General features: G+C 69.4%; 2 protein-coding genes across 6 annotated transcripts in view; both read left to right on the plus strand.

Annotated features, from left to right (window-relative positions):
• The first annotated feature begins 3,107 nt into the window (after positions 1 to 3,107).
• On the plus strand, positions 3,108 to 14,399 carry DENND4B (DENN domain containing 4B). 5 transcript variants are annotated; one of them, XM_074809215.1, is made up of 27 exons: positions 3,108 to 3,162; positions 5,815 to 6,125; positions 6,205 to 6,457; positions 6,543 to 6,612; positions 7,277 to 7,446; positions 7,561 to 7,802; positions 7,909 to 7,975; positions 8,071 to 8,129; positions 8,234 to 8,378; positions 8,595 to 8,770; positions 8,897 to 8,997; positions 9,094 to 9,309; positions 9,413 to 9,558; positions 9,645 to 9,784; positions 9,876 to 9,999; positions 10,110 to 10,316; positions 10,405 to 10,533; positions 10,620 to 10,764; positions 10,852 to 11,414; positions 11,506 to 11,628; positions 11,720 to 11,895; positions 12,667 to 12,790; positions 12,887 to 13,120; positions 13,203 to 13,308; positions 13,425 to 13,584; positions 13,678 to 13,742; positions 13,846 to 14,399. In XM_074809215.1, the coding sequence occupies exons 2-27, from the start codon at positions 5,827 to 5,829 to the stop codon at positions 13,989 to 13,991; spliced, it is 4,386 nt and encodes a 1,461-aa protein (XP_074665316.1). In that variant the 5' UTR covers positions 3,108 to 3,162; positions 5,815 to 5,826; the 3' UTR covers positions 13,992 to 14,399. The 5 variants fall into 5 exon arrangements, 4 of the variants coding, with proteins under 4 accessions (XP_074665316.1, XP_074665317.1, XP_074665318.1 ...); XM_074809216.1 differs by lacking the exons at positions 3,108 to 3,162; positions 8,897 to 8,997 and having other exon boundaries at positions 5,818 to 6,125; positions 8,689 to 8,770; XM_074809217.1 differs by lacking the exons at positions 3,108 to 3,162; positions 8,234 to 8,378 and having other exon boundaries at positions 5,818 to 6,125; positions 7,955 to 7,975; positions 8,689 to 8,770.
• Positions 14,400 to 15,194: 795 nt separating this feature from the next.
• GATAD2B (GATA zinc finger domain containing 2B) overlaps positions 15,195 to 16,167 on the plus strand; it is a 45,177-nt gene continuing 44,204 nt past the window's right edge. Inside the window, exon 1 of the mRNA XM_074809165.1 lies at positions 15,195 to 15,317. The gene's annotated coding sequence lies outside the window, so the exon portion shown is untranslated. The remainder of the gene's footprint in view (positions 15,318 to 16,167) is intronic.

A 16,167-nucleotide genomic window follows, 5' to 3' on the forward strand; every position in this document is an offset into this window, starting at 1 on the left:
GAGCCCCCCTGCTCTGCCTCCGCTCACCGCGCGGAGCACCCTGCGCCGCCAGTCCCGTTCCCGCGGGGGGGGTGTGTGTGTGTGTGCGTGTGTTTCTGTCTCTTGTCTCCATCGTTTTGGTCGCCTCCGTCACCTTCCATCCCACCCGGGGCAGACGGGGAGCCCCAGCCTGGCCCGGCCCGGGGAGGAGAACCTGGGGCACGGGGCGTTTCCATGGGTAACGGTGGTGTCTCTTCTTTTTTATCCCCACAGGACTTACCTCACCTATGCAGAGCTCCTGAGTAACCCGTCCCTGCAGTCCTCGCTTAGCAATCCCAACCTCCAGGCCTCCTGCGCAGCCCTCGCTCCAGTCCTCCCTCAGCAACCCCTCACTCCAATCTTCCCAAAGCAGTTCCTCCATCCCTTCCTCGCTCTCCAACCAGTCCCTGCCTTCCTCCCTCTCCTCCTCGCTCAGCAACCCCTCCCTCCCCACGTCCCCCGCAGCCAGCCATCCAGTTTCCCCAGCAACCCCAGCTTGCCCTCCGGCTTGAGCGGCTCTTCCTACGCCCCCATGGTGCAGGCGGCCATAAACACCTCGCCCCGCCGACGGGTCCCGCTCAGCCCCCTCACCCTCCAATGGTGGCGACTCCAGAAGGCAGCACCCCAAACAGTTCTCACCAACAATGTCACCCACATTGTCCTCCATCACCCAGTTGCATGGTCCATCGCCCAGCGCCGGCCCCCGCGCCGCGCGCTCGCCTCCGTCTTCTCCTCCCTCCGCTTCTCTCGTGTCTCGTTTTCATCCTCATCTCAGCCACGTGCCACAGAAGCCTCTTGCCCCCCCGCCCCCCAAAACTCCAGGCCCAGCCCGCGGACCCCTCCCCGCTGGGGAAGGGAGCTCCGCGTGCGTGCGCTCGGGGGGGGACGGCGGCGGCGGTGGTGGGACACGACGCTAGGCGCGTCCCAGCCGGGATCAGCCCGCGGCGGGTGCTGGGTGCAGGGTTTCGGCGCTGGGTGTTGCCGAGGGGGGTTGAAATCTGGGGGTTTCCCAAGTTTGGGCACTGAGCAGAGGGGCCGGATCCTGGCAGGCGCCAAGGGGGCTGCAGACTGACACACACCCCCCCCCTTTATTTTTTTTTTTTTTCCTCCGCTCTATCCGCAGGGGGTACCCCTGGACACCAGCAAGCTGCCGGCCGACCAGCGGCTCCCGCCGTACTCCTACAGCCAGCCCGGCCTGCTCCTGCAGTCCCAGCCGAGCAGAAAGCCCTGCACCAGCCCCTGCAATCCCCCCGCAGCCGCCGTTGCCCCCCGCCCCGCCGACGCGGCCCCCGGTGCCGCCGAGCGGGGCCACGCACCGCCCCTACGCCCCCCAGTACCAGGCCTAACGCCTCCCTGCAGCAGCAGCAGCTGGGCAGCCCCTGAGCGACTTCGGCTTGGGCAGCGTGAGTGCGCCGGGGAGGGGACGGGGAGCGGGAGGGGGGACACGCCCAGAAGGGATATTTGTCCCCAAACCCACCTTTCCCCGCAGTTCGAGCAGTCGGATGGGGAAAGCCCCACCGGGAACAGCGGCGGTTTCCCCGAGGAGCTGGGGGTCTGAGTTACCCCCGAGCGAGGGCACCTACGACCCCCACGTCCTCAACCGACAAACCTGAGCAACTGCAGCCGCCACGGCCCCATCCCAACATCATCCTCACGGGTGGGTGCGCAGGGGGGGGCACCAGCAGCCCCCCGCCGGCGCGCGGGACCTCACCCGGGGCAGGGGGTTTAGTTGTGTGTTTTTTTTCTTTATTCCCCTCCCACAGGGGATTCTCCCCCCGGCATCTCCAAGGAGATCGCCACGGCGCTGGCCGGCGTCCCGGCTTCGAGGTGGACGCAGCGGCTTTGGGCCTGGAGGAGATTTAAAAATCGAGCCCCTGACCCTGGACGGACTCAACATGCTGAGCGACCCCTACGCGCTGCTCACCGACCCGGCCGTCGAGGACTCCTTCCGCACCGACCGCCTGCAGTGAGGGGCTGGGGGGGGGGCTCCGCGGACCCTCGCCCCCACTCTGACCCTCCCCGATTCACCTCGCCCCCACCACCACTTTTTTCCACTTTTTTTTTTTTTTTTTTTCCGGTTAACGGTGGGGCCGCCGCCGGCTCCCTCTGCCAGGGGACGCTGGAGCTGGTCGGAAGAAGAGACGGGGGGGGGGGGGACACGCGAGCCAGGCGCTCTCCAGCCCCACGGCACCCCCAAACCCCGGCGGAGAGGGGGGGGGGGGGCTCCCGTGCCCCCGCCCTGGGGGTGGCTGTACATAACCCCGTAGGTAGAAACCCCGGGTGGGGGGGGGGGGGGGGGGCTGGTGTAGGGGGGCCGCTTCTGTTTTTATTTTATTTTTTTTCTGGCTAATCATCATGTTTAAGGAGAAATCCCGCTCCCCCCGCCCCAGCTGCGCCCGTATGTACCCCCAGCCCCCCCCCCACTTTACCCAGCTGCCGGGACCCCACGGGACGTGTAGAAAGCACTTGTAACTTTGCCCCCTCCACCCCCCCCCCCCCCCCCCCCCAAAATACCCCCGGGGGGAGCGTGGGGGCCCCGTCCGCGGGCGGGGGGACCTGGGGCCCCAGGACCCGCGTTCCCCCCTGCCCAGGAGGAGCCAGAGTGATTTATTATTATTAATTATTTTTTAAAATATATTATATGTTAATTAAATGCCCCCTTGTGACAGCGTGTGGGCTGATTTCATGGGGGGGGGGAGGGCGCACGCACACAGACCTGGGGGGGAGCCCCTGAGCCTCTGGACCTCCCGGGGGGGTTGTGGGGAGCACAGGGCGGGGTTCAGCTGCTCCAGCCCCCCCCCCCCCGCTCGCCCAGGCCCTTTGCTCTGGGGTCCCGTATTGTAGGGGGGGGGGGGGCGGTAATGGGGTCCCCACAGGGGGTGCTGGGGGGGGCCGGGGGGAGCTTGGGAGGATCCTTGAAGTTCTTGAGGGTGTTGGGGGGGGGGGGGGGGCGCGGCGTCCTGGCAGCGTTTGGGGGCGCCGGGGGGATCCTTGGGGGGCGGGGGGACACCCGCCCCCCCCCCCCCCAGCGGTGCAGAGGTCCTCCCGGCGCCAGGGGGCGCTGTCGGCGGCGGCGGGGCCGGAGGGGCGGCGCGCGGTAGCGGCCCGGTGGAGCCCAGCGGCGCGGCCCGGCCCGGCCCGCAGGTACCGGCCGGGGTGGGGGGGGTGGAGGCCGGTGGCTGCTCGGGGCCGGGGGTGGCGGGGGGGTGGTTGTAGGGCCTGTGGGGGCGGCTCTAGGCCTGGGGGGGGGGCGGTAGGGCCTGGGCCGGCTCTAGGGCCTGTGGGGCCGCGTGTGGGCCTGTGGGGCCGCGTGTGGGCGGGGGGGTATAGGGCCGGCTGTGGGGTGTGTAGGGCTTGTGTAGGTGTATAGAGCCTGCTGTAGGGTTATAGGGCCGTGTAGGGTGTGTAGGGGCTGTGTAGGGTGTATAGGGGCCATGTAGGGTGTATAGGGCCTGTGTAGAGTGTATAGGGCCAGCTGTAGGGTGTGTAGGGCTGTGTAGGGTGTATAGGGCCAATGTAGGGTGACAGAGCGGCTGTAGGGTGTATAGGGCCTGTGTAGGGTGTGTAGGGCCCGTGTAGGGGCTGTGTAGGTGTATAGGGCCAATGTAGGGTGTATAGAGCCGGCTGTAGGGTGTATAGGGCCTGTGTAGAGTGTATAGGGCCAGCTGTAGGGTGTGTAGGGCCTGTGTAGGGTGTATAGGCCGCTGTGAGGTGCACAGGGCTGGCTGGGGGTGTAAGGTCTGGTGGTGCAGTCTCTAGGGCCGGCTGTAGGGTGTGGTAGGGCCTGTGTAGGGTGTATAGAGCTGGCTGTAGGGTGTATAGGGCCCATGTAGGGTGTATAGGGCCTGTGTAGGGTGTATAGGGCCAGCTGTAGGGTTGTGTAGGGCCTGTGTAGGGTGTATAGGGCCAGTGTAGGGTGTACAGAGCCGGCTGTAGGGTGTATAGGGCCTGTGTAGGGTGTATAGGGCCTGTGTAGGGTGTGTAGGCCTGTGTAGGGTGTATAGGGCCGCTGTGAGGTGCACAGGGCTGGCTGGGGGTGTAGGTCTGGGGTGCAGTCTCTAGGGCCGGCTGTAGGGTGTGTAGGGCCTGTGTAGGGTGTATAGAGCTGGCTGTAGGGTGTATAGGGCCTGTGTAGGGTGTATAGGGCCAGCTGTAGGGTGTGTAGGGCCTGTGTAGGGTGTATAGGGCCAGTGTAGGGTGTACAGAGCCGGCTGTAGGGTGTATAGGGCCTGTGTAGGGTGTATAGGGCCGCTGTGAGGTGCACAGGGCCGGCTGGGGGTGTAGGGCTGGCGGTGCAGTCTCTAGGGCCGGCTGTAGGGCCTGTGGGGGCAGCTGCATGTCCAGGGTGCACCGGGCCAGCTGGGGGGGGGCCCTGTGCCCAGGCTGACACCCCCATTTCCATCCCAGTGTTCCCAGCCCGAGGTGGGGGGCCTGTGGGGTGCAGGGAGCCGTGGGGCAGAGGGCACCATGGGGCAGGGGCTGCTGCCTGGGACCCCCCTGGTGCTCCCCTGCCTTTGGGGCAGTGCCATGGGGCAGGGCTGCCCCATAGCCAGCGGCTGGATCCTGCCCTAGGGATGGGGCCAGGGCACGGAGTGGGGGGTGTGTGTGTGTCCCCCCACAGTCACCGCTTCCCCTTTGGCAGCTCCACAATGGGGCCGGTTCCTGCTCCCCCCGCTGCAGCCCAGGGCAAAGCCCTGCCTCTCCCACGGGAGGCCTCCGTGGGGCTGCCCACGCTGGGGGTCGCTGGGGGGGCGCGTGGGGACACGAGGGCGGGTCAGGGGACCTGTCATCTGGGACCCTGCTGGCTCTCAGTGCGGGGACCCGGCTGGGAGGACTCATGGGGGGGTGTGGGGGAGCACAGGCGGGCTGTGGGGACCCCCCCTCGCTGGTTTCTCCCCACCCGAGATGGGGGGCAGGAAGCTACATCAGGAGCCGGGGCTGCGTCTTGGCTGTTGTCACGTGGTGCTGGGCTAAAAATACCCCGGGTGGCCACTCGTGGGGCTGGGGGGGGTCCTGGGGTCCCCGGCTGGGGGATGGGGACAAGCTCCAGCCTCTGCTGGCACGGGCCCAGTGGGGTGTAACCCCCCCCCCCCAGCTCAGGGGGTCTCCTCCTGGGGACATGGAGCCACCGCGGTGTCCCCGCTTGGGGTCTCCGTGTTGGGGGTTGGGACCGTTTTGCCCCCCCCCCGGGTGCGGCTGGGGCAGAGCCGGCCGTGGCACCCCGATACCCCACGGAACGGGGTGACGGCCGTGGGGGTGTGACGTGGGTGTTCGCGGCCTCGTCACCCGCTTCCTTCCCCTTTCTGCCTCGCGCAGCTCTCGGCGGCCCCCGCGGACCCCTCCTGCGGCGCCCGGGCAAGCTGGGGGTGCTGGGGACGGGGGGGGGCACACGAGGGGGGCGGAGAGGGGCCGGCTGCGGGCCAGGGGTGCAGCCACCAAGCCGGGGGGGGGGAGCGGCCACGCTGCAGGGTGGGGGGTCCCGTCTCAGAGGCGCTGCCCACGGGGGTGTCCCCCTGCAGCCGCTGTGCTCGGGGGTGCTGTTTCCTGCCCCCCCGCCCCGTCACACGCCGTGGGGGTCCCCATCACATCGCCCTGCGCTTCGTGGCGTGACCGGAAGCCTCCTCCCTTCCCGTCCCCGGCGCTTTCGCCCCGTCAGCTCGGCCGTGGGGCACCCCACGGTGCCGGCCCGCCGGGGCGAAGGAGCTTTCCCTGTTCCCGGGGACGGGTGGGCTCACAGAGCAGGGTTGGGGGGGGGGGGGGGTCACCCATCCCGCTGTCCCCCCCACCCCTCTCCAGATGCCGTGAGCCATGTCGGACGAGAAGCCCCCGCAGCTGGTGGATTACTTCGTGGTGGCCGGGCTGACGGAGAGCTCGCGGCCGCTGGAGGAGGAGACCCAGCAGCACCGCCCGGCTCGCCCCAGCGAGCCCATCACCGACGTGGCCGTCATCATCCGCTCGCAGGGCGAGGAGGTGCCCCACGGCTTCACCTGCATCGAGACCACCACCTCGGGCCACCCCGTCGACCTCAACGCCGGGCTGCTCAACAACCCCCAGATGTTTATATGCTACAAGCGGGGCCGCGACAAGCCCCCCCTCATCGAACTGGGGTGAGTGGTGGGGAGCAGGGATGTGGCGGCGGGGTGACGAGCTCCTCGGGGGTGCCCCTCACCCCTCCTCTCCCCCCAGGGTGCACTACGAGGGCAAAGACCGCCCGAAGCCGGGCTATAAGATCCTGGACACGACTCCCTACAGCCGCTCGGCCAATCTGAATTCGGGGGGGCCGGGACATCAACGCACCTTCCTGACGTACCGGCGGGCGGCCGAGCCCCACGGCCACAACACTTTGGGGGTCACTGACATCTGCCTCGTCATCCCCAGCAAGGGCGAGAGCACCCCCCACACCTTCTGCCGGGTGGACAAGAACCTCAACACCAGCATGGTGGGTGCCGGGGTGCCCCCCTCTGCTTCCCGCCGCTGCCGTGAGGCCTGTGCTGACCCCCCCCCTCCCCGCTCTCTCCTTGCAGTGGGGCCCTGCGCTGTTCCTCTGCTACAAGATCGCCATGGCCAAGGCCAACACGCTGGTCTACGAAGCAGGTGGGGTCTATCGTGGCCATTTTGGGGGGGGGGGGGGGGGTCAACCCGCTGCGGGGTTGCCTTGGCAGGCCGCTGGGTGCCCACCTTCCCCCTCCTCAGCTGGATGGTGGAAATAGAATCACAGAATCGCTCATGTTGGAGAAGCCCCTCGGGATCAGCGAGTCCAACCCTCAGCCCGACTCTACAAAGCTCTCCCCTACCCCACATCCCCCCACAGCTCATCCAAACGGCCCTTAAACACACCCAGGGGTGGGGACTCCACCCCCTCCCTGGGCAGCCTATTCCACTCTCTGACCACTCTTGCTGGGAAACATTTTTCCCTCCTGTCCAGCCTGACCCTCCCCTGTTGCAGTTTCAAGCCGTTCCCTCTCGTTCTGTCACTAATTCCCTGGGAGCAGAGACCAGCACCAACCTCTCCACAACGTCCTTTCAGGGAGCTGCAGAGAGTGATGAGGTCTCCCCTCCCCTTCTCCTCCTCACACTGAACAGCCCCAGCTCCTTCCATCGCTCCTCACAGGATTTATTCTCCAGGCCCTTCCCCACCTCGTTGCCCTCCTCTGCCCTCGCTCCAGCCCCTCGAGATCTCTCTCGGATTGAGGTGCCCAAAACTGGACACAATTTGATAAAAACTGAGAAGGTGACGCTTGTCTGTCTGTCCATCCAGGGCTGCTGGGGCGTTACCCCGAGCAGGACAGCGAGTCCTTCCCCCTGCCCGAGTCGGTGCCCGTTTTCTGCCTGCCCATGGGGGCCACCATCGAGAGCTGGCCGGCCGACACCAAATACCCGCTGCCCGTCTTCTCCACCTTCGTGCTGACCGGCGCCTCGGGCGACAAGGCAGGATGGCGCGGGGCGGGGGGGGGAGCTCGGGTTTTTTTAGAGGTGGGGAGGGTGGAGAAGTGACGTGGAGAGAGGAGGGGGGATCCCACCTTGAGCCCCCGCCCCACGCAGGTGTACGGGGCGGCCATCCAGTTCCACGAGGCGTTTCCGCGGGAGCGGCTGTCGGAGAAGCAGAGCCTGCGCCTGGGGCTGCTGAGCGTGGTGGATCGGCGGCCCGTGGCCGGCCGCTCGCTGCAGACCCGCAAGAGCATCTGCGTCCTCTCCCACTGGCCTTTCTTCGACGTCTTCCGCAAGTTCCTCATGTTTATCTACCGCTACTCCATCTCGGGGCCCCACGTGCTGCCCCTCGAGACGTGAGCGCCGGGCGAGGGGAGGTTTTGGGGGCGTGGGGGAGGGGGTCGCAAAGAGGGGGGTGGCCCCCGCCACGTCCCCGCCGCCGACGGGCCCCTCTGCCCGCAGGCACATCTCGCACTTCATGCACAACGTCCCCTTCCCGTCCCCGCAGCGGCCGCGCATCCTGGTCCAGGTGAGTCACCCTGTGTGTGTGTCCCCCCCCTTCTCCGTTGTCCCCCTGCTGGCTCTGCCCCCCCCCGAGCCCACCGTGTCCCCGTGTCCCCTCAGATGTCCCCGTACGACAACCTGCTGCTGTGCCGGCCCGTGTCCTCCCCGCTGCCGCTCAGGTAGGGACAGGCCGCGGGGGCGCTGGGAGACAGTGGGGACACAGGAAGGGGACGCGGGGCGGTCGAGTGACGTCCCCCTCGACCCCCCCCCGCCCCCCCCGCAGCGGCGCCAGCTTCCTGACGCTGCTGCAGAACCTGGGCCCTGACAACGCGGTGGCACTGCTGGTGGCCGTGCTGACCGAGCAGAAGCTGCTCATCCACTCCCTGCGCCCCGACGTCCTGACCAGCGTGGGCGAAGCTTTGGTGGCGGTGAGTGCCGGCGAGGGGACGCGGCGGGGGGGCGGGGGGGACACCGCGTTGACGTAGCGCTGAGGGATCTGGTGGAGTTGAGAACGGTCGGTGGGAGGTGAATGGTTGGACTGGATGATCTTCAAGGTCTTTCCCAACCCAGATGATTCTGTGATTCTTTCTGTGACGCCGCAGACCCCCGGCCCGCGGCGCTGACCGCCCTTGTCCTGTCCCCAGATGATCTTCCCCCTGCGCTGGCAGTGCCCCTACATCCCGCTGTGCCCGCTGGCGCTGGCTGACGTGCTGTGTGCCCCCGTGCCCTTCATTGTAGGCATCCACTCCAGCTACTTCGACCTCTACGAGCCCCCCCGGGACGTCATCTTCGTCGATCTGGACACCAACACCATCTTCCAGTGAGTGGCCCTTGATTCTTGGCCGTGGTGGTGGAGGGTGGGGGGCGGTGGGGGGTGCGTGGTGCTGCCTGGAGGGATTCCGGGGGGGGTCCACCAGCTGCTCGTCCCTCTGTGTGTCCCCCCCAGGAGCGAGGAACGCAAACTGCTGTCCCCCCGCTCGCTGCCGCGCCGGCCCTGCAAGGTGCTGCTGGCCTCGCTGCACAGCCTGTCCCAGCAGCTGGATGAGAGTGAGTGCGGGTTCAGGGGGGACCCCCGCAGCCGTCTGCGCCACGCACCCCCCTCCCCTTTTCTTTTTTTTTGTAATATTTGAATGTTTTTGGCAGTGTACAGCGGGCCGGGCGAGGAGGCGTCTCTGGAGCTGCTGCTGAGCGACGCGGAGGCGGCGCGGGGCCGGCGGGCGCAGCTGGAGCTGGAGGCGCGGGCGGCTTTCCTGCGCTTCATGGCCTGCGCCCTGCGGGGGTACCGCTCCTTCCTGCGCCCCATCGCCCCCGCGCCCGCCCCGGCCGGCCGCGACGCCGGCAGCCTCTTCGCTCTGCAGGGTGAGCAACGGGGAAAAGGGTGCTCGGGGCGGGGGGGATCAGCTGGATTTAACACACACACCCCCTCCCCGCTTCCTCTCCGCGGCCTGTCCGGTTCCCTCAGGGTTCCTCAAGTCCCGGGAGCGGGCGTACCACCGCTTCTACGGGCAGCTGCTGCGCACGCAGCTCTTCACCCAGTTCATCGAGGACTGTTCCTTCGCCAGCGACCGAGACCCCTGCCTCGAGTTTTTCGACACCTGCGTGGATAAGGTGGGTCCCGCCAGCTCCGCGCTGCAGCCCTGTGTCCCCCCCCCCAACACACCCCGTCTCCGGCGACACCCCGAGTCCCTCCGCAGGTGCAGGCGGAGCTGGAGAAGCCGGAGGACACCCCCTTAATGGAGCTGGATGACCCGCGGGGGGGTGAACACACCGTCTTTATCACCCCCCCTGAGCAACCGGCGGGTCCCGACGGCGCCGAGCTGCCTGCGCGGTACCGGTGAGCCCCCCCCCGAGCCCCCCCCCCCCCCACCCCAGCCCCGTTACCCTCCCGGCTCCCCCCAACTCAGCCTCTTCTCCCCACCCCCCAGCTACGACAGGTTCCCCACCCTGCGCCCCGAACTCCTGGAGCCCCCCCGGGACCCGCTGGTGGCCCAGCTGTGCCAGGCCAGGAGCAGCGCCCCGAGCAGCCCGGCCCCGCGCAGGACCAAGCAGGTGAGCGGGGCCAGCGGTGTGACGAGTTGGCCAGGCCTCAGCGGGGACGGCGAGGGGTGCAGGACGCCGGCTGCTCCCCAGCTCCCTCCTCTTCCTCCCCTCGTCCCCAGGAGATGAAGGTGGCCCAGCGCGTGGCCCAGAAGTACTCCTCGGTGCCCGACATGTGGGCCAAGTGCTTGCTGGGACACTGCTACGGGCTCTGGTTCCTCTACTTGCCCACCCACGTCCGCGCCGCCCCCGCCAAGCTGCGGGCGCTCCAGCTGGCCTACGAGGTCCTGCGCAAGATGGAGGCTCACAAAGTGGTGCTGCCGGACGAGGTAGGCGGCATTTAGGACAGGGGGGCTCGCCCTGGGGTGGGGGGGACACCCCGGCCACCCCCAATCGCCCACGGTTGCCCCCCACCAGGTCTGCTACCGCATCCTGATGCAGCTCTGCGGGCAGTACGGGGAGCCGGTGCTGTCGGTGCGGGTGCTGCTGGAGATGAAACGCGCCGGCATCGTGCCCAACACCATCACCTACGGCTACTACAACAAGGTGAGGGGGGGACACGTGTGGTGGGGGGGGTCAGGGGGGTCCCCGCTGGCGCCTGTGTCATTCCCCCCACTTTTTTCTCCTCGCAGGCGGTGCTGGAGAGCAAATGGCCGGCGGGCACCCAGGGCGGGCGCCTGCGCTGGGCCAAGCTCCGCAACGTGGTGCTGGGGGCCGCCCAGTTCCGGCAGCCCCTGCGGCAGCGGGAACGCCGGGCCGCCGCCGCCGCCCCCCCAGGTAGTTGGGGATGGAAGAAAAGGGGGGGCTGGGGGGTGGAGGGGGCCGTTGTCACCCCGCTGACAACCCCCTCGTCCTGCCCCGCAGGCGGCCGAGCCCCCCCGGCGCCCCGTCCCAGCCTGCAGCGTCAGACCACCTGGGCCGGGCGCAGCCTGCGGGACCCCCCCCCAGCCCCCCGGCTGGTGAAGAGCGGCAGCCTCAGCTTCCCCGGCAGCACCCACGGTGAGGGGGACCGGGGGGGACCGGGGGAGCCCCTGACTCCCCGGCCCCCCCTTCTTCCCGCAGCCCTGGACCCTCTGCCCCCCCGGCTGCGGGGTCCCCCCGGCTCCGCCGACGGGAGCCTGTCGGACGTCAGCTTTGCCACGGACGAGAGCGACCGGGCGGACGAGGGGCCGGCAACGGCTGCCGGGGGGCTAGCGGGGGGCACGCCGCGGCGGGGGCTGGCCGCCAAGCTACAGCAGCTGCTGTCCCCCGGCAAACGGCCCCCGCTCCGGCCGGCCGCCAGCACCGAGCTCCCCGTCGGCCCCCGCGATGCCGCCGCCTGCCCGCGCCGGGGCTCCGAGCAGCGGGACGGGGACCCCCCGCCGCGCCGCAGCCCCGTCGAGACCCTGCTGCGCCCACGGGAGCGCCCCGAATCCACTGCTTCTGAGGTAGCCGGCTTCTCCCCGGGGGGGGGCTGTGTCTGTCTGTCTGTCCGTCCTCGCTGACTGTGTGTGGTGTGTGTGTGTCCCCCCACCCCAGAGCTCCGTCTCGCTGGGCAGCGAGTTGGACCTGTCGGACACGTCGGTGGGCAGCGCCGGCGTTCCCAAAGCCACCGAGCCGGCAGCTGACGGGGCCACCGGGCAGGAGCCGCCCGCCGTGGAGGTGAGTCGGGGCGGGGGGGGGTGTTTGTGTGTTTGGGGGGGGTCCCGTCCTACTGTGTCTCCGCCGCGGGGGCTGAGGGTGCTGCCGCCAGGTCCTGCTGTCCAGCTGCTCGCGGTGCCAGGGCTGCGGCGCGCTGGTGTACGACGAGGAGGTGATGGCCGGCTGGACCTCCGACGACTCCAACCTCAACACCACCTGCCCCTTCTGCGCCCGCTCCTTCGTCCCCTTCCTCAGCATCGAGATCCAGGACTTCCAGCTGCCCCCCAGGTGGGATCCCCCCCCCTGCCCCGGGCTTGGCGAAACCTCGCATGTCCCCGTGTCCCCTGTCCTTTGGGAGACACCCTCATGTCCCCCATCCTCCTTGGTGCCCCCCTCTTTGCTGCCCACCCGTGTCCCCCCGTCCTCTCCTCCTCAGGGGGAAGACCCCAAGGTCCCTCATCCTCCCTGGTGTCCCCAGCACCCCACTTTGCCACCCACCAGTGTCCCCTCGTCCTCCCTGGTGTCCCCAGCCTCCCTCTTTGCTGCCCACCAGTGTCGCCACATCCTCCCTGGTGTCCCCAGCCCCCCTCTTTGTTGCCTACCAGTGTCCCCTCATCCTGGTGTCCCCAGCCCCCCTCTTTGCTGCCTACCAGTGTCCCCTCATCCTGGTGTCCCCAGCACCCCACTTTGCCACCCACCAGTGTCCCCCATCCCTCTGTCCTCTCGAGGAAAACCCCAATGTCCCTCGTCCGCCCCGGCATCCCCGGTGTCCCCAATGTCCCTCTTTGCTGCCCACCGCTATTCCCCAAATTTCCACCCTCTGGGGGAAACCCCAGTGTCCCGCATCCACCCAGGTGTCCCCAGTGTCCCCAACCCCTCCCTTTGCTGTCTGCCGGTGTCCCCCATCCTTTTGGGGGAAACCCTAACATCCACATCCCCCCCGCCCTGCCGTGTCCCCAAACCCCCTCTTTGCCATCCACCATTTTCCTCCATCCTTCCATTCTCGGGGCACGTCCCAGTGCCCCCCTGTTTCCGTAACCCCCCCTTTTTGCCGCGCAGCGCTGCTGAGGACGGCTCCCTCCCTCCTCCCACCGCGCAGGGACCGGTGCTCAGCGACCGCCGCCGCTGCCTGGCCCTGGACGAGGCCGAGCCGGAGCTTTGCAACGGCTGCCCGGACGCGGCGGTACGGTGCCGGGCACGGCGAGGGGTGACAACCATCCCCGGGGGGGCCGCGTGTCCCAGCGCTCTGTCCCCCCCCACCTCCCCTTTTCTCCCACAGGTCCCACAGCGGTCGGAGCGGGTGGCTTTCGCCTACCTGAGCCCGTTGGTGCTGCGGAAAGAGCTGGAAAGTTTGGTGGAGAACGAAGGCGGCGAGTTCCTGGCGCAGCCGGAGCTGGTGGACAGTCACCCCATCATCTACTGGAACCTCGTCTGGTATTTCCAGCGCCTGGGGCTGCCCAGCAACCTCCCCCGCCTGCTCCTCGGCTCCCAGCACGTCACCCCGACCCCGCAGGTGAGGCTTGGGGGGGTTTAGCGTGGGGTTTTGAGGAAGGGGGGGGGGCCACCAGCCCAGTGCCCACCTGCCTGTCGCGCAGACGCAGCCCCCCGACTCCCCCTGCGTGCGCGTGCGGCTGCTCTGGGACGTCCTGACCCCCGAACCCGACAGCTGCCCCCCGCTTTACGTCCTCTGGCGGCTTCACAGTGAGTCGGGGGGGGCGGTGGGGAGGGGGGAACGGCGGCGGGGGGGCGGCGCTGACCCCCCGCTTTCCGCTCCTCTGTGTGTGTGTGTGTTTGTGTGTGTGTCCCCCCCCCCTCAGGTAACGTCCCCACCCGGCTGCGCTCCTGGCGGCCCCACGGCCACCCCTTCTCGCTGGCCTTCCTGGAGGCCGTGCTGAGCCACGTGGGGCTGAGCGAGGTGCACAAAGCCATCGCCCTCTTCCTCGAGACGGCCCCGGGGGGACCCCGACACCTCCAGAGGTACCGCTAGCGCCCCCCCACACCCCCACCCCTCAGCACCGACCCGGTGTGTCCCCCCTCCTTCCTCCGTTTTTCACCATTCTTCCTCCCCAGGAGCATCTACCGGGAAATCCTCTTCCTCACGCTGGCGGCGCTGGGCAGGGACCACATGGACATCGGTACGGGGGGCTCGGGGAGTGGCTCGGGGGGGAACTGGGGGCCCCCCCCCCAAGTGACACTGATGGCCGCTGTGTGTTTGTGTCCCCCCCCCTCGCCTTGCAGCCGCCTTCGACAAGAAGTACAAGTCGGCTTACAACAAGCTGGCGGGGAGCCTGGGCAAGGAGGAGCTGCGGCGGCGGCGGGCGCAGCCCCCCAGCTCCAAAGCCATCGACTGCCGCAAGAGCTTCGGGGCCACCCTCGAGTGCTAGAGGTGGCCCCCCCCTGGGGACAGAGTTAGGAGTAGGGGGGGGGTGTCCCAGGCCAAATCCCTTCCGCTCCCCAGCCCTAAGGGCGGGGGGGGAAGCCCCTGCCACAGCTCCTCACAAAGGGTTTTATATGTCAGTGTTAATATATTTTTATTTATTTATTCCCCCCCCCCCCCCCCCCAGCACCCCCCACCCCTCGCTTGTGCTGGGTGGGCACCAGGACGGGCTCTGTGCATCCCCCCCACCCCGTGTCCCCAGTCCCCCATCCTCACCTGCCCGTGCCCAGGGGGGTTTGGGGGGGTTATCGGGGGGCAGGTGGGGGTTTGGGGGCCACTCCCCCCCCGCCTCGCACTGTGCAATAGGAGCCCCCCACCCTGGGGGTCTGTAAATAAAAGCCGCTGCGGTATTTTCCCTGCTGCCTCCCCGGGCACCTTCTTGGGGGCATCGAGGGGGAGCGGGACCCCCTTCCCGGGGACACCCCGCTCCCGGGGTCACCCCCCCCCCACCTCCCTCCAGGGGGTGTCTGTGGCACCATAGAGAGGGGGGCACTGAGGTGCCAGAGCGCCGCGGCAGCCATCTTGGGGCCTGGCAGAGGCCTCGGGGCTGGCGCGAGGCCTCCTCGGTGGGGGGGCCCTGCCCGCTGCTGGCGACCCCGGGGCGGGGAGTGGAGGGAGGGGGGGGAGGGAACACACGGCCTTGTCCGGTACCGGCGCCCGCGCCCCCCCCGCGGCGTCGCGCCGGGCCACGTGCACCCCCATCCCGGTCGCCACGTGGGCCGGGCGCGGGGTGGCTACGGCGGCCGCTTTGGGCCTAAATTCCCCCGCGAGAGGCGCGGGGCGGGGGGGGGGTGTGGGGTGTGGAGGGCGGGGGGGGGGGGGGCGCTTTTTTTTTTTTTTTTTTTTGCCCGCCGACACCGCGCGCGGCCGGCGGTACCCGGATGTCCAGGCTCGGGGACCCATTAAAGGCGCCCCGCGGGGAAGCTCGGCGGTTTCCCATTGGTGGAGCCGCTCGCCAATCTTCGCGCCCGCCCGCCAAACAGAAACGGGAGGCGGGGCCGGCGAAGAGGCCGATGGATTCGATTGTCGGGAGGGCGCGTCCGTCGTCGCGCCGCGCCAATGGGCGTCGCGCCTGGGGTCGGGAGGCGGGGCGAGAGCGGCGGGGCCGCTGCCCAATCAGCGGCATTGTTTGTGGTGGTGCCGGCTGCGCTCCGCGGCGGCTGGTGGCTGCGGCGCCGCGTCTGCTCCGCCCGCCCGGCCCGGCCCGGCCCCGGCTCGGCCCCAGGGCACCCACCGGCGCCCCCGGCCCCCAGGGCGGCGCCCCCCGAGCCAGGTGAGGGCTGCGGGGGCGGGGCGGGGGGGGCCAGGCCGGGCCTGGCGGGGGTGGGGGGCTGGGCCTGGCTGTTGAGGGGTGGGGGGGGCCGAGCCCAGAGGCTGGGGGGGGGGTGTTGGTATGGGGGGGGGGGGAGGCAGCACCTGCGGGGTTTGGGGGGGTTCTGCTGGCGGGAGGCAGAGCCCGGGGGGGTTGCGGGGGGCAGAGCGGGGGGATTTGGGAGGGCAGGGGGTGGGGTTGTGCCTTTGTGGGGGCAGAGCTCGGAGATTGGGGGAGGGGCAGAGCTGAGGGGTTTTGGGGGGACACAGGAGAGGGGTGGGGGGGGTGGGGGGGCAGAGCCCCCGGTTCTGGGGCTGGTGTTAGCGCGGTGCAGAGCTCAGGGGGGGTTCAGGGACCGCGGGCCCGGGGGGATACAGAGCGCGGGGTCTGGGGGGGGCGCAGAGCCCAGGGGGGTTTTGGGGGGGTGGCAGGGGCTGGCCCAGCCCTCGGGAATGGGCGAGGAGGGCTGGGGGCGGGGATACCCCGTGGTAAAACGGGGTGTTGGCTCTTCCTCCAGGACTGGGGAGGGGGGGGGGGGGGCGGCTGGGGACCGTCTGGGCCGGGGCGGGGCTGTCTGGGCCGGGGGCGGTGGGGAAGCGGAGTGCGGGCGCTGCCTGGCTCCGGGCCTGGTGTGCGTGGGGGGTCCCCGGGGCAAGGGAGAGCGGGGAGGGGGCGGCCGCCACCCTCGAACCAGAGGCGACAGCGGGGCGGGAGCAGCCGCCTCCCCGCGCACCTGGAGGGTTTGGGGGGAGCGGGGGTGTCCGTGTGTGTCCCCCGTCCCCCCCCATCCTCGGGGTTGGGGCTGGGTGCT

The sequence above is a fragment of the Strix aluco genome, chromosome 30 (assembly GCF_031877795.1).
Source record: "Strix aluco isolate bStrAlu1 chromosome 30, bStrAlu1.hap1, whole genome shotgun sequence".
NCBI lineage: Eukaryota > Metazoa > Chordata > Aves > Strigiformes > Strigidae > Strix > Strix aluco.